The 14,784-nt window shown below is 41.1% G+C and overlaps 2 protein-coding genes across 7 annotated transcripts in view; one reads left to right on the top strand and one right to left on the bottom strand.

Moving 5' to 3' along the window:
* Positions 1–5,056, bottom strand: part of CCDC92 (coiled-coil domain containing 92) — a 34,864-nt gene extending 29,808 nt beyond the window's left edge. Inside the window, exon 1 of one of the 2 annotated variants that reach the window (XM_058281256.2) lies at positions 4,815–5,056. In XM_058281256.2, coding sequence (XP_058137239.1) covers positions 4,815–5,031 — 217 coding nt within the window. In that variant the 5' untranslated portion in view covers positions 5,032–5,056. Of the gene's footprint in view, positions 1–4,488; positions 4,711–4,814 lie in introns of those variants that run through there. The other variant, XM_058281257.2, reaches the window with a different exon arrangement.
* ZNF664 (zinc finger protein 664) overlaps positions 4,699–14,784 on the top strand; it is a 40,876-nt gene continuing 30,790 nt past the window's right edge. For 2 of the 5 annotated variants that reach the window (XM_071209759.1, XM_071209761.1), the window contains exons 1-2: positions 5,169–5,309; positions 5,911–6,045. The gene's annotated coding sequence lies outside the window, so the exon portion shown is untranslated. Of the gene's footprint in view, positions 4,770–4,821; positions 4,911–5,147; positions 5,310–5,910; positions 6,046–14,784 lie in introns of those variants that run through there. The other 3 variants (XM_071209762.1, XM_071209763.1, XM_071209760.1) reach the window with 3 other exon arrangements.

Raw genomic sequence — 14,784 nt, 5'->3', positions numbered from 1 at the left:
TGTCGGAGGCCACTGAGGGAAAAATTATGAGTGCCTTTTACCTGGGTTGATATGTGGGGAAAAATTAGGGGTTAAAGCAGCCCTCGATGTTCAATATATGGCATGAGCCTAACCTATATTTGTTCACCACCCTATTAGAAAAACATGGAGATTACCTAAATGATTATGATATGACAATGATAGAACTGTCTTGGGGAACCAGAATTTTTACACATATCCACATTATACATTCAGAGTAAAATGACACTCATTTCTAGGTAAAACTTGCAACTTTAAGAAAGATGGTTTTGTAATAGCACTGAGAATTAAAACTTCTAAGTAGCAGAAATGTTAAAGCAATGCTATGTAAGAACTTTCTTATTTGGATAATAAACAAGGACAAAGGATGTATTTAGAAACAGACTGGGAAGAAAATGTGAGGAATAAAAGATAATAGATCTTATGTCTAAATTTGATGTCATGTATTGACAGAGCAGTAAAAAAGAAAAAAATTGTAGAAGCAGAGAATAATAAGTCTCATATGCCATGTATTAGAAGTTTTCTCTGTCCTTTTCTTTTTCTTTATTGTAAGCTTTAAACTTCTCAGGTCTGCCTTACTGTTTTGTGCTAACCAATAGAATTTCATGGCTTAGTCTTGAGAATTCTGCCTGTATAAAGAATCTCAAAAATAAGAAGGAAACTTATTCTCTCTTCCCCTACAACTGCAGATGAGTAGACACTTCTTGCTTCATGTTCTGATAACGTGGTAGACTGGGAACAATCACCAAAGTATTCAGTATATCTTTGTCTGCTGTCCCCTTTGGAGACTTGCATAAACATGCAAACTCTTAGTTTGTTTTCTTATTAACAAAGGAGTCTCCTAAGACTTATCGACTTCAAAGATTATGGCTAGGAGCTGTATAATGTAAATTTTCACCTCTAAAAAGTCTGCTTTTCTAACTGGTTGCCTTACTTGATAATTATTGTTGCTCTGGTAAATACATAGACAAGAATAAATGATTTTTTTTTTCCTGAAGGAGTACTCATAAGGTTTTCTTATTTTTTGGTTTGCCAGAAGAACTTAATATTTTTCTCTTTTTCCTTCATGCACACAATATAAATAAATGATGTACTGCTTGTTCAAGGTTTGAGAATCTTTGTCTTATTTGAATTATCACCCCCAAATCCAGCTAAGAAGTTAAAGGCACAAAAGCATAAGACAAATTCATCTACCAAAGAGAAAAGAGAGGGGTTATTTTTAAGAGTTTTAAAAAATTAAATCCTTGTATACACTGACTTTGAATTGTTTTCTTTAATTGCTTCCAACATTCATTTACTCAGTTGGCCTCATGACCCTCACACTGCACTTGCGTCCTCATGTAGACAGCATTGATGGGTGCGTTGGTGTTCCCAGGGACCTGTGTTCTGCTCCTTGGCCACGGACTAGACTTCCAACTCCACCACCCACTTAATAAATGTATCACAATCCACAGCCAGTAGCCTAACCTTTGTTATAAAGGATAGATCATTATTTCCATTCTTGATGAACCACCATTCCCCAGGCTGGCTCAGCGCAAATAGGGCACATCTTTTTCTTCTTCAAATACACAGTGCCAATTCACTTAATCTTTTCAGTACACTGTAATTCTACTTTTCTTCAGCTTTGTTTTACCTTCAGTTTCCAGCATATATTTAAAAACAATGAGGCTGCACTGAAAATAAGTTCAAAGCTACTTACTGTGGGTGGATATGAATGAATTTTTTTTCTGTCAAATTTGAGTCATGTCTGAGTAATGAAATAAACTAAAATGCACAGTAAGGACAAGCAGCAGCCCTTACCCACTATTAATAAGTATTTCCAGATAAGGAAAAAAAATCTATTCACCTTCACAATTTGCTGAATCTTAAAAATTGACTGACATCATTCCATTTTTAAAAAGCACTTAAAAAAAAAAAAGGACTCCTCTGTGTGACTTCATTGAAAGGGTAATTTTCCTTTTGATTAAATATTTATTGTAGAAACTAAAGTCAAAGGAATAAATAAAAAATCACTTATAATTAAAGAGTATTTTTTTAAAAAAAGCATTGACAGTAAGAGTGCTTTATTATTTGTACGGGCCCAGACAAATGCAAAGCAGGATTAAAAACATTTTTGATTGCAGGCTGGCTTCTACCCAAGTAAAAAAATCTTCCAAGGGTCTGATGATGTCTTTGAGCCCACAAAAACTGTAGACGCCAGCATAAGAAATGAAAAAGAACCACAGAGCTAGAAGGGAAACACAGGAATACCCTAACCCAGTTGCCATGGGAACCCCAAGGCGCCCCTTGCAGACCTCCCTCCCACACTCCTGGTGATGCCTCCTGGTAGCCATTTCTGCTAAGTGGGGTACCCATTATATCAGGAAACCTCCAGAGAAGGAGTAGGCCTTCTTTCCATTGCTGGAGGTTTTAATCCTAAGCAACTTCAGCTTTTATATCAAAGTGAAATCTGTCTTCCCGCAACTACAGCTCACCCTCTTCTGTTCTCAGAAATTACTATAAATAAATTCCTTTGTTGCATGACAGAACCTCAAATATTTGAAGACAATTAGGACATATTCACTTCCCTGCCCAAATCTCTCTGCAGGGTGAAACATCAAAGCCAGAGATGAGAACATCGGTGTCATTAAACTGGCACCTACCTAACTAGCCTGGAACTTCAGTCTGACTCAACATTATGCTCTTAACGTGTGGAGTACGTTTAGGCACACAGTCCCTGCCCTTGAAGGATAGGTAATTTAGTAGATATAATTAGTTAACAAATGTGTGTCTACCATGTATTAGGAACTATTTATGGCTGACCTTGTTCTGGATAGAGGGGGAAAAAGTCAACGTTTTATTTTGGCAGAAATATGAGAAAAGGCTTTATAATATAAAAAACATTTCTTAAGCGCATCAACACTGTGATTACAGTATCATTACAAATGCATCCCACCAATTAGATAATGATAATTTTAAAATGAATTTATCCAGCAAATGAAAGGGGAGTGAGTTAAGAACTCATGATGAATGATCTATTTAAGTAAATGGAGTCAGTGGGTTTTAAAGTTAATGGTAAAAATATTCAATTTCCAAAAAAACAAAAACCCAAACCCTGCTTGTTAAACGATGTATTTACCTAATAACTGTCTTGTTCTCCAGCTTTTAAATATATCTAAAAGGAGTATACTGAGTAGTAATAAAATGATCAAGAAGAATTAAAAACTATTTTAAGAATTCTTCCAGAAACAGGTCTCATAAGATGATCATTTAGTCAAAAGAAATATATAAATTTCAAAACATCTTTGGAGGGAAAAGTCACTATTAGCCTCTTTCTCCTTACAGTTGAATGGCAAGAAAATGCAGAGAAATTCTTGACTGTGCAAAAAAAGATCATTTAATAAAACAACAATGCTCTTTAAAAGACGTTCAAGCCTAAAAGTCTAAAAACGGGGATATTGGGTGTTAACACTCTTAACAGGTTTCTGGAAATGCGCAATACAGTATGTCTTGGTAGCATGTATTTTTTTTTTTTAAACACAGATTACTGCAACCTAAATTACACAAAGTAATTATTTTTTTCCTTATGCCACCTCATTTTCATTATCGGAATAGATAAATAGCGATATTTCATTATCGCTAAATATCGAGGCTTGAAAACCAAGACAGGCTCAGCACGAAAATAGAACAGAGATAAACTAGTGTAACTCCCAGCAGCTGACGGCGGCTCAGTAGCCAAGCCCGGGGGTTTGCTGCATTATTTGCATTCTGCTCAGTTTCCTGAATCACAAGTAAATCGTTACTGAGGGTGAACTAAATCCCCCAAGGAAACCTCCGGAAAGGACTGTGAGGTAGAGTACTTACGCCAAGGGTTACCCCGGCAGGAGAAGCCAAGACTTATCAGTGAGGGTCTCTAACATCCACGGGGTGGGAAAGCGCACTTAGAAAGGCGATGTGGATTCCGCCGGCCTCCTCCCCACAGCATCCCAGACAAAGCGGGGCCGGGCCCTGGGGCGCTCTGGTGCACCTGCAATGCGGATCCCTCACCCAGCCCCGGGGCGGGCGGGCGCAGCCCCCGGGCCGGCTTCTCCGCCCGCAGCGGGCTGGCTCGGCTGCGCGCTGCGGCCGGTCGGCACCCTGGACGCGAGCCCCGGCCAGGACAGCCCTCTCCCCGCCGCCGGTGGAGGACCCCGCGGGCGCCCGGCGCGGGGATCGCGGCGCCGCGCGTTTGTCCTTCGCCCCACCGCTCCATTTCCCTCCAAGTTGGCTCGGCACAGGGGGCACCCCGCCCGAGAGCGACCACTTCTTCCAAGCCTTGGGGGTGGGGTGGGAGGCAGCCCCGCTGCCCCGGCGCGGAGGGCTTTTGAAGGAATTTAAATGAAGTCCTCTCCCCGAGGCGCCTCAGCCGCCCCGCCAGCGCCCGGGACACCTCCCGCAGGAACCAGCAGGTGAGCGGGGCTGGACTCGGTCACACCTCGGGCCCCGCCTCACCTGCGGGCGCGGAGGTCGCGGTCCTTCAGCCTGCTCCCCGCCTCGGCTAGGTCGTCTCCCGGCGGGCGGCAGCGGGGGCCAGCGGCCCATGGGCGGGGCTGCTCCGGGTCCCGGCCCTGCCCCGGCCGGCCCGCCGAGGGAGGTCAGTCAGCGCCGCCCGCCGGGCGCATCCCCCGGCTCCCACCCGAGCGCCCGCCGCGGTGCACCCTGGGAGCGGGAGCCGAGCGCCGAGGCCTGGCCGCGCTGACCGGCGGGCCGCTGAGGCGCCGGCGCGTCGGCGGGTCTGTGTCTGCCGGGAGGGCGGGGGGGAGCGGATCGATACTCACTTTGCGGGGAGGGGGCGACGGCCTCCCCCTCCCCTGGCTTTGGAGGGGGCAGGGACTGGGAGGGTCTGGCCGGTGGGACGCAGGCGCACAGCTCAGGTGCGGCCGCAGTGCGGTTGCCCAGGGTAACGCGGGCCGGGGGTGGGGGGAGGGAGGAGCGAGGGAGGCGAGCGGGAGCGCGCGCGCGGGAGGTAGGGGCAGGGGGAGTAGCGGGGATCATCCCGGGGTTGGGGGGAGGGTGCGCGCGGGCGACGGACTGGGGCGGGGGCCGAGGCGGAGGGAGGGGGCGCGGGCCGGGCGGCGCGCATGCGTGCGGCCCCCGCTCCCCCCGGGGCTGGCCTGCCTCGTGCGTGCGCACGCGCGCTGTCCCCCGGAGGCGTCTGGGCGTGCGGAGAGCGCGCGCGCGGCTCGGAGGCGCACCTGTGAGGTGTCCCTTGAGGAGAGGGAGGGTGGGTGCGCGGAGCCTGCGGCCTGGGGCGCTCAAACCCCTCACTTGGAGTGAGTTCCCGGGCACCCGAGATGTAGCCTCATTATTTATTTTCGGGATCAAGGCGGGGGTGGGGGGACGGGGAGCCGACGCGGGTTTGAGAGGCGAATGAGTGGGTTAAAGAAAAGAAAAACAACCCATCACTTGGGATGGGCCTGGAGCCGGAGCCGGCCCTTGGGGATCAGCAGGAAAGGTCAGAGCAGCGCCGCACAGCCGGGCGGCTCGGCGGCCCCGCGGCAGGCCCCGGGGAGAGGAGCCTCCTCTCGGGCCTGCGGGAACCGTCCCTGGGCCCGCAGTGCCGGGGAGCAGGGATTTGGGGGTCACAGATGGCGGCCGGGCACGAGGCGAAGGATGGGCAGCGAGCAGGGGCGAGGCCGGCGAAGGCCCCGCGGGGGCCGGACTCCGGAGCTGGGCTCCATTGTTGTTGGAGCCGAGGGAAGGGGGGAGCAAAACAGCTTTAGCAACCCGTGAAGCCGCGCCTTGGAGCCCTTCCAGGCGGGTCCCCGGAGAGGCGGTAATGGCCGCGCCGGGGGATCTGGGAGCCGGGCTCTGCTGCGGAGGAGCCTCGCTGCACGGTGTGAATTTTTTTTTTTTTTTTTTTTTTTTAAATAGCGCTTTCCGTCCCAGCCGAGCCTGACGAGCATCGCACTCAGGTGATGAGGAACCCTTCGCGCTCCCAGCGCAGAATGCTGCTGCCGCTGGACGCCTCCATTGTTTGACCATAACAAGGGCCGGCTTCTCACCCAGGTAAACTGGAAGGAAAAGCAGTTTCCTTTAAGCTCCCACATTCAGAGGAATCCTCTTCTCTTGCAAGACTTTACCTCAGTTTTCTTGCTGTCGCCTCCTTCAGATCAACTCAGTGTGTACAGCTCCGAGACAGTTCCCCGTATGGATTCACCTTACCCTATCTCTGCCAAACCATCTCTCCTTTCCCCCAAAATGCAGCTCCTTTGTGAAACCTTTCTTGCCGAACTCTTAACAACTAAATCTCTCTAGGAGCTGGCTCTGTATGTTCTGGTTGATTGTTTGTTTATTGATTGCGTTATTGCAACAAAAGAGACCAGATATTTAAAAGAAAGCATTCCCCTGCTCTTTCCTTTGTAAAGGAAGGTTTGTGGTATTTAGACAGCTTATTGTTTTAACAAAATTGAAGTGTTCTTTGTATATTTTGTCTTTTAGAGAGGCCCCCTGCTTTTTTAAAAAAATGCAGATTTCATAGCTTTTTATTAGAGCACAAAAATGACCTTCAACCCATAGGTTAGGTTCAATATTTAAAATTAATTTTGAATTAGTAAAGTAATGCATTGGTTTGTAAAAATATGCTAAAATCTTTGACTACCAGTACTCCACTCTCCAGTTAACCACTATTAGGTGCTTGATGTGTATCTTTCTAGATCTTTTAAAATACTTTTCCATACTTGTGTGATGCTCTTACTGTTTTAACAAGTACTAGTCTACTCTGTCTTTCAGTTTTAGCACATATTGCTTTAGCTTATTTTTCAGATCTGCTGCATCATGTTCCGTAGTTTGGATATACCATAGTTTACAGCCATTTCCAGAATGATCATAATTTAAATTTAAATTTTATATTTAAAACAGCTTTTAAAAAATTATTGTTATTCTTTGGGGAAGTTAAATTTTATTGAAATCTGTGCTAATTGCAGAGACTAGGGGTTTATGAAGGTAGTTCTCTTTGGCTAAAAATTACATGTGGTGTCCCGCCACCTTCATTGTAGTTATGACTACTACTCATTCTGAGCCTCAGTTTTCTCTTTTATGGGTAGCGATGATACCTGCTCTATTTCCCAAAGTTCGGTGATCCCATGCATGTGAAAGTGCTTTTTAATGTAAAGTGGTATATAAATACGTACATAAATACTGGTATTAATACCCTTTGTGAGCCAAAAAAATGTTGATTTGCAATATAATTTGTATTTTCTTTTTTGGCCAGATTTGTATTACAAAATACTAGAAATAACCAACTTTGAATTCTTTTAATTCATGATTTTGTTAAAATTAATTTTTTGTCAAGTACTGACAATACAGTAGACTTCTTGAAGAATATTTTACAATGTACATTTGTTCTAGTGCTTTATGGGCCTTAGAAAGTAAGGCATATAAATTCGTTAACTTAGAATAAACATGTCAGCAAACTGAGCACTAGATAAAACAAAACTCTCATCGTAATATTTAAAACTTCCTAGTGATATAAATTCGTATGTGTATTTACCTTGTGGCAGCAGCAGACTCAGGTTATCCTTTTATATTCTTCGGGTAAAATGGATATTTATTTATAGGTACTATCAGAGTTTGAGCAATTTAAATATTAATTAAATGATGTGATGGGTTTCATTTTAGGATTTATAAGATACAAGTAAGGGCTTTGTAGGTATTAAAAAATATTTGACTACCTATTAGATGGCCAGCAACATCAACATTGTCCTTGGTTTCTTGGAGGGTAGTCAGTGGGGGGAATCAAATTATACACAATCACCAGGCTACATGTATAATCATCAACTCTGATGTCTGCTATGAGAGAGTAAAAAGGGGACCAAATTTTAGATTGTAGAGAGGGGGCCTAGGAGAGACTTTTTTTTCCCCCTTAAAATAAGATTTGAGCTGAGAGCTGAAGATTGAGTAGGTGTTAGTGCAGGGTGAAGGGAGGGATAATTATCCAGGTAGAGGAACAGTATGTGGGAAGACTCTGAAAAGGGAAAATTTTTTGCCTGGTCCAGGAACTGAATGGATGACTTGTGGCTAGATTATAGTGAGTGAGGGAAAAGTGTGGGTAGGCAGGGGCCACATCATGTAGGGTCTTATAAGGCATGTGGAGGATATTGTGTTTGTCCTGAGTAAAATGGGAAACCATTACAAGGGTTGGATTTTAAGCAGGGAAGTGGCATAATCAGATTTGTACTTTGAAGCAACTACTACAGCTGTTAAATGCACCATGGTGGGGTGTAGGCTTAGGGTAGAGAGTTGAAGTGGGGGAGACTAGATAGATAGCAGGCCATTCAGAGGGCAGTCTAGAAAACATGTGTTCTTTCTCTTGGAGTTCATACTGAAATCACATCAGTTAAGGGCAAATAGGTATTTGATTGAAAATTAAAGGTTCATTTCTTATTTTTTAAATGTAGGAATAATTAAAAGTAGCAATATAAAGTAAATTTTATGCAATACATTTGCTAAACTAGATGTCTACCCTATAATTAACAGAAAACTCTCAGAGCCAAGTTAAAATTGGGATGTTACTTAAAAATGGGTTTTATAAGTTTTGTCAAAACAGAGACAAAATAAGAGTGAGGTAATGATTTAAAATGAAGAGAAATATTTGTAGATGTTATTGGCTAGAAAAACAATAACTGGAAAATGATTAGGCAAAAAAATATGTAAAGTGACTGGATATACAAACCAGTAGGTCTCTGAATATCACACACAAACACACAACACAAAAAACAGCCTGGCAGAAAGTATAATTTTATTAAAAGACTGTGATCATAGTGCAACCAGAAATATAAACCGAGTCAGCATAATCTTATTGAGAAAAGTGCAAATCTTGGAGGAGATCATAAAAATTTCCTGACAGATATGAAAGTGTATCCTAAATTGAAAGGCAGGTCATATTCCTGGATGCAATGTTTAAATATTATGGAGATGTCTGTTTTTGACAGAATCATTATGAGTAATGAGGTGTGACAATCCCTACCTGATATTTAAACATAGAGCCACATTCATTAAAGCAGTGTCACACTGATGTAAGAATATCTGTACAGTTAGTTCCCTGGAACCTATTCAGCAACCACTGTAGTACAGGATAATGAAATCATTATGAATGCACCCAAAATTGTAAAGAAAATAGAAGTAAATGTTAAGCATTTGGAAAGAGGAATTCTATATGCTGAAATTGACAGAGCACAGGTTTTGCAGTCAGATGTACCTGATCTCTGGAATCTCTTCTTGTTTATTGTATTTATAGTGTGTACAGACTGCTGAATGCTTCTGAGACTCCAGTATGCTTTTAAATGAGGACAGTAATACCTAATGTGCAGGTGTTGTAAGGCTAAGGGAAAAAGGTCCTGCAAATACATTGCCAGTTGCTACTATTAGAAACAATGGAGAAAATAATAGTAAAAAAAAAATATATAATCAGTGTATTAGACTGCAAACAAATGTGAAGCTTCAAGAAGTAAGGAAAACAAAGTCCTAGGATTAAAAGTCAAACCACAAAATAAGAAAATGTATGTGGCAATTGATAAACAGAGTTAATACCTTCAATATGTAAAGAACTCATACGAATCAGTGAGGAAAATCTACACACAAATGGTTATATCTATTCACATAGTTCAATGGATAGAAATAAAATTGGTTAAGCATTTGAAAAGATCTCTCTAATCAATAACTAATCTTGTAGATAAGTAAGTTTCTATTCTCAGTAGCAACAAACCTAGAAAACATTTAGGAATAAAGTGTAAGAAATGTACAAAAGTTTTATAAAGAAAAATAGAAACCTTTACTTAAAGAGTTTAAAAACTAACCTAAATAATGGGCAGACACAATGCATTCTCGGATAGGATGGTATCATTGTAAAGAGAGTGGTACTCTTAAAATTACACTATAACTTTAGTGTAAATTCCAGTTGAAATTTCAGTGGAAATTTTTTTGACACTATAAATTACTTCTAAAATTCATCTCGTAGAGTAAATGTGCTGGAATGGCTAATAAGTTTTAAAATTGAAAAATAATAATTGGGAGATTTGATATATCCAATGTCAAAACATACTGTAATGTTATAATAATAAAATAGACAAATTGATAAATGGAACAAAGTAGAATCCAGTAACAGATCTGTATATGTATGAGCACTTCGTAAATGATAAAATTGGTATTTCAAATTTGGGAAATGATTGTTCAATAAATTTTATAGGGATAAATGGCTCTTCATTTGGAATCATATTTTATCAAATTCAAAATGACTTTTAGACAGATTAAAAGACTAACAAAAACACCACCTATGAAAGTCTGAGAAGAAAATATAAGCAAATATATAAATAAATGTATTGGGAAATAGACTTTTCAGACCATTTAGGTAAGATCAAGATCCAAAAGTTGTAAAAGAAGAGATTGATCAATTTGGCCATATCAAATTTGATATTTCTTTATGACAAAAGACATTACAAAGTGACAGAATGGGAAAAAGGGTTTGCGGCATGTATAAATAGATAAAATATAAATAGAATGGACATAATTTAAAAAAAGAATCAAGGATATGAATAGTTCTAAGAAAGAGAAATGAAAGTATCAAATAAAGCAATGAAGTGGCATTTAACTTTGCTTGTGATTAAAACAAATAGATTTCTTTTTTTTGGGGGCTGCTATCAGGCAAAAATTACAAAGGTATCCAAGGATATAGAGAAAAAGGTACTTAATACATTGTTGGGATCAAAAATTTGGTTGAACGCTTAAGATGGCAATTTGGCAGAACCTATGGAAGATTTTAAGAAAACAACTGCACATATGCACATTGAGGAATCTGTGATAGTCTCATAGGAGTACACAGTGTAAACAAGTTCCTCACAACTATAAATGTGAGGAAAAATTGGAGAAAACCCAAAATAAATTTTGGTACCTCTATATTATATGTTATGTGGCTTTTTAAAAAGAGAGGTGGATTTGTATGTATTGATGTAGATTGGATGGATGTCTGGAATATATTATTGAGCCAGAAAACCAAGGTTAATTCCTTTTTTGTGTGAGATGCAAAACAAGGTTGTGTGTGTGTATGTAGGTACAGTACTTAATAAAAATGGAAAAAGGCCTGGGAGGACACATAGCAGACATTTCATGTGGTCAGCTCTGGGAGGTTGGTATGGGGCAGTGACTATGATTTTTTTTGTTTCACATGCTTTTGCATTGTTTCAGGTTTTTTTTTTTTCTTACGAAGAATGTTTACTTTTATAATTAAGATACAAAATTTCTCACAAATTTAATAAAGGTCCAAATATCTAAATTTAGATTCTGAAAAATTATAGTACCTAGTCCTTTTGAGGGTGTAGTAAAAATGGCACTCTTAGTCTTCATTGGCCAATATAAATCAAGGGCCTTAAAAGTATTCATGTTTCTTGATATAGGTAACCATCTAGGAACCATCTTAAAGAAATATTTGTACATACAGAAAAAAGCTTTATGCACAAAAGATGTATATCGTAGTAGTATTTTTAAAGGTGGAGAATGATAAAGTTATGCTTTATCCACTAGATAGCATATTATATAACCAATAAAATGATGTTTATGAAGCAAATGTATTAAAATACTTACGACAGTGTTAAGTAGAAGAAAATCAGGATACAAAATTGAATGTATGATATGGTTACAACTGTTAAAAATCCCAACAACCACCTAGTAAAATCTATGAATGGGGAAATGTCTGAAAGAAATTAGGTGAAAATCTTAAGAATTGTGAACTTTACATGGTACAGTGTTGAACAATTTTTAAAATCTGCTTTTTAAAATATTTTCCAAGATTGTGTGTATTACATTTATAATAGAATATTTAATTTTACCAAGTACATTATATCTAGGACATATGTTACCTGCATGGCTAATAATTGTGCTCTCTTTAAAAAATAGATTTGCCTTATCATATATTAAAGTACACTTTAAAGTGTACTCTATATCTGAACATTTTTAGAGTGGTATATTTAGAATAAATTTGAATTTCGTCACTTCCAATTATTGGAGAAAAATTGCTTCCTAGCAATATGCAGAACAAAATGGTTCTCATTTCCAGTTTTATTATCTGTAGAATAAATGCAGAAACTTAAACATGGATCATGGAATATATTAGATTTGATGGTTTTATTGTTGTTGCTGTGTTTCTAACACAAAGACATGAGTTGAATTTGAATAGAACAAGTTGAATTTAACCGAGTCTTTCAGGACCAATAGGAGTTTACCAGCTGGGAGTGTATGTTATTGCACAGGACCTGCACATGACTTAGCATATTTGGAGCTGAGGATATTGCAATACATGTAGGTGTCAGTGAGGCTGAAGAGGTTTTCATAAAGGGACAAGGATTCATTTACTTATCAGATTTTATTACGGAACTGCGATAGGTAGTGTGGATATGGTTTAGCAGTTTAGTGGAGGGCAAAGCCAAGTAAGGAAGGCTCTTACATTATGATAGGATGTGATAGAGGACATATAAGGGCTCTGGGAGTACATAAAAAGACATCGAACATAATCCTTATTGGAAGGCTGGGGTGGGATTCAGGGAAGGCTTACTAGAGAATGTGATGTCTAAGGTAAGACCTGAAGGGTAAACAGAAGGAGAGCAAGTGTGAAGACCTAGAGGTAAAAGAGCATGGCAGGAAAGGAAGAAGGATGATGTGATCTTGGAACAAACAAAACCTGGGAATTTGAATAAGTTTGGTGTGGCTGCAACTGGAATTGGAAGTGAGCAATGGTGAGAGATGAGCTAGGAGAGGTAAGTAGGGGCTAAAACTACTCAGTTTAAAAGCTATATGAATAAAATTTGAAATTATACTGAAAATAAATGGGATCCACTGAAAAATTTTAAGCAGGAGAATAATCCAGTTTGCATTTTAGAAAGATTATATTAGAGTGGATAATGGACTAGAGGGAGGCAAGATGGGTTGCTTTTGTGGTATTCCAGGGGTATGATGACAGTGGCATTAAATAAAATTGAAACATCATAGGCAGGATGGGTAGATAGATTCAAGAGATATTTAGGAGATAGAATGGACAAGACTTGGTGATGAGAAGGAAGGTAGATGATATCCAAGTTTCTAGCTTGGGCAGTTCATATGATAGTTGGGAACTATATTCATGAGATAGTTGGGAACTATATTCTTGGGACAGTTGGGAATGTGTAGTTGGGAATTCAGTAGGAGGGGCTGGCTTTGGTGAGAATATGTCAAATTCCATTTAGACATGCTGAGTTTGCCGGGTTTATAGGACTTGTAGGTTCTTCCTGAAGAGGATTTGCAAAGATTGATTTAATCATGCAAATATATATTTTGCCATGTGAATAACTCAATGATATGTATGGATTTATTATTAAAATAAATATTTCTGCATGATAACTTTTTTACTGAAATAAAATTGTACATTTGTAACTTGTTTAGGATCCAGCTTAGACTGGACTATTGATGTCTTTCCATGGAATTATTTAAGCATGAGTGACTCTGACTTTGGGTAATATTATTATCATCTTTGGGGCCCAGTGAGCTATGAGCAGGTGATGGGGACTTCTCTGAAGGGAATTAGTGCTCTCTCTCTCTCTCTTTTTTTTTAAAGATTTATTTATTTCTCTCCCCTGCCCTCCCACCCCGGTTTTCTGTTCTCTGTGTATCTATTTGCTGCGTCGTCTTTGTCTGCTTCTGTTGTCAGTGGCACGGGAATCTGTGTTTTTTGTTGCATCACCTTGTTGTGTCAGCTGTCCATGTGTGTGGCGCCATTCCTGGGCAGGCTGCACTTTCTTTGCGCTGGGCGGCTCTCCTTAAGGGGCTCTTTGCACAAGGGGCTCCCCTACGCGGGGGACACCCCTGCGTGGCAGGGCACTCTTTGCGCGCATCAGTACTGCACATGGGCCAGCTCCACACGGGTCAAGGAGGCCCGGGGTTTGAACTGCGGACCTCCCATGTGGTAGATGGATGCCCTAACCACTGGGCCAAGTCTGCTGCCAGTGATCTTCTCTTGATTCATCCTGTCATCAGAGTACTGTTGACTAATTGGAGTGCTTTCTATTGATGTTGATGACATAGCCAATTCCACATAGAGACAGGCCATGAAATAGGCAGAGTGGTGTCCTGGGTCTACATCCATGTGAAACTATCCAACCAACTATTAGAAGTATAGAGATTTCAGAATCATTTGCATTGTCTTTGCCACGTGGGTGAGAGCACATAGAGCAAAATGAAAAGAAGCTCAGAGCACAGGTTATGACATGGTCGGTGAAGGAAAAGGTAGGGGGACCCGCGCCTTGCAGAAAAGACAAAGTAACTCATTAGACAGGAAGGAGGAAGTCATAATCAGAAAGAGAACATTTGCTAGAAATAAATAGAACTCATATGAAAGGGCTTGAGTGAAGGGGGATTTCTGAGAGACTACCAGAGAATCCAAGGTGGTTTCTTTGGTTAGGGCCCACTAGTGTGTGGAAGGTTGACCAGAGTCAGTGCAGTTATGCTGTCCATCTTTTGCTCTCTTGTCTCCTTCACTGTATGTCTACTCTGTGCTGCTTCTCCTCTCTTTAATTTACGTGGCCCCAAAATGGCCATTCCCAGAGGGTACCCTGAGTCTACAGTCCCTGATGGCCCGCTTTGTAGACCCCAGTCTTTCCACTTTCCAGTTCTGAATTCTCAGGAAAGAGAATCTGACTGACTTAGACCCCACTTCACCACTGTACAGCGCCCTGCTCCAGGGCCTAAGGGAGCAGATTCATTTAGCAGTGTGCATGAGCCTGCCCG

Source organism: Dasypus novemcinctus, chromosome 19 (genome assembly GCF_030445035.2).
Source record: "Dasypus novemcinctus isolate mDasNov1 chromosome 19, mDasNov1.1.hap2, whole genome shotgun sequence".
In the NCBI taxonomy this organism is placed as follows: Eukaryota; Metazoa; Chordata; class Mammalia; order Cingulata; family Dasypodidae; genus Dasypus; species Dasypus novemcinctus.
Note: the sequence above shows the minus strand (reverse complement) of the source record. Positions and strands in the feature narration are given on the sequence as shown.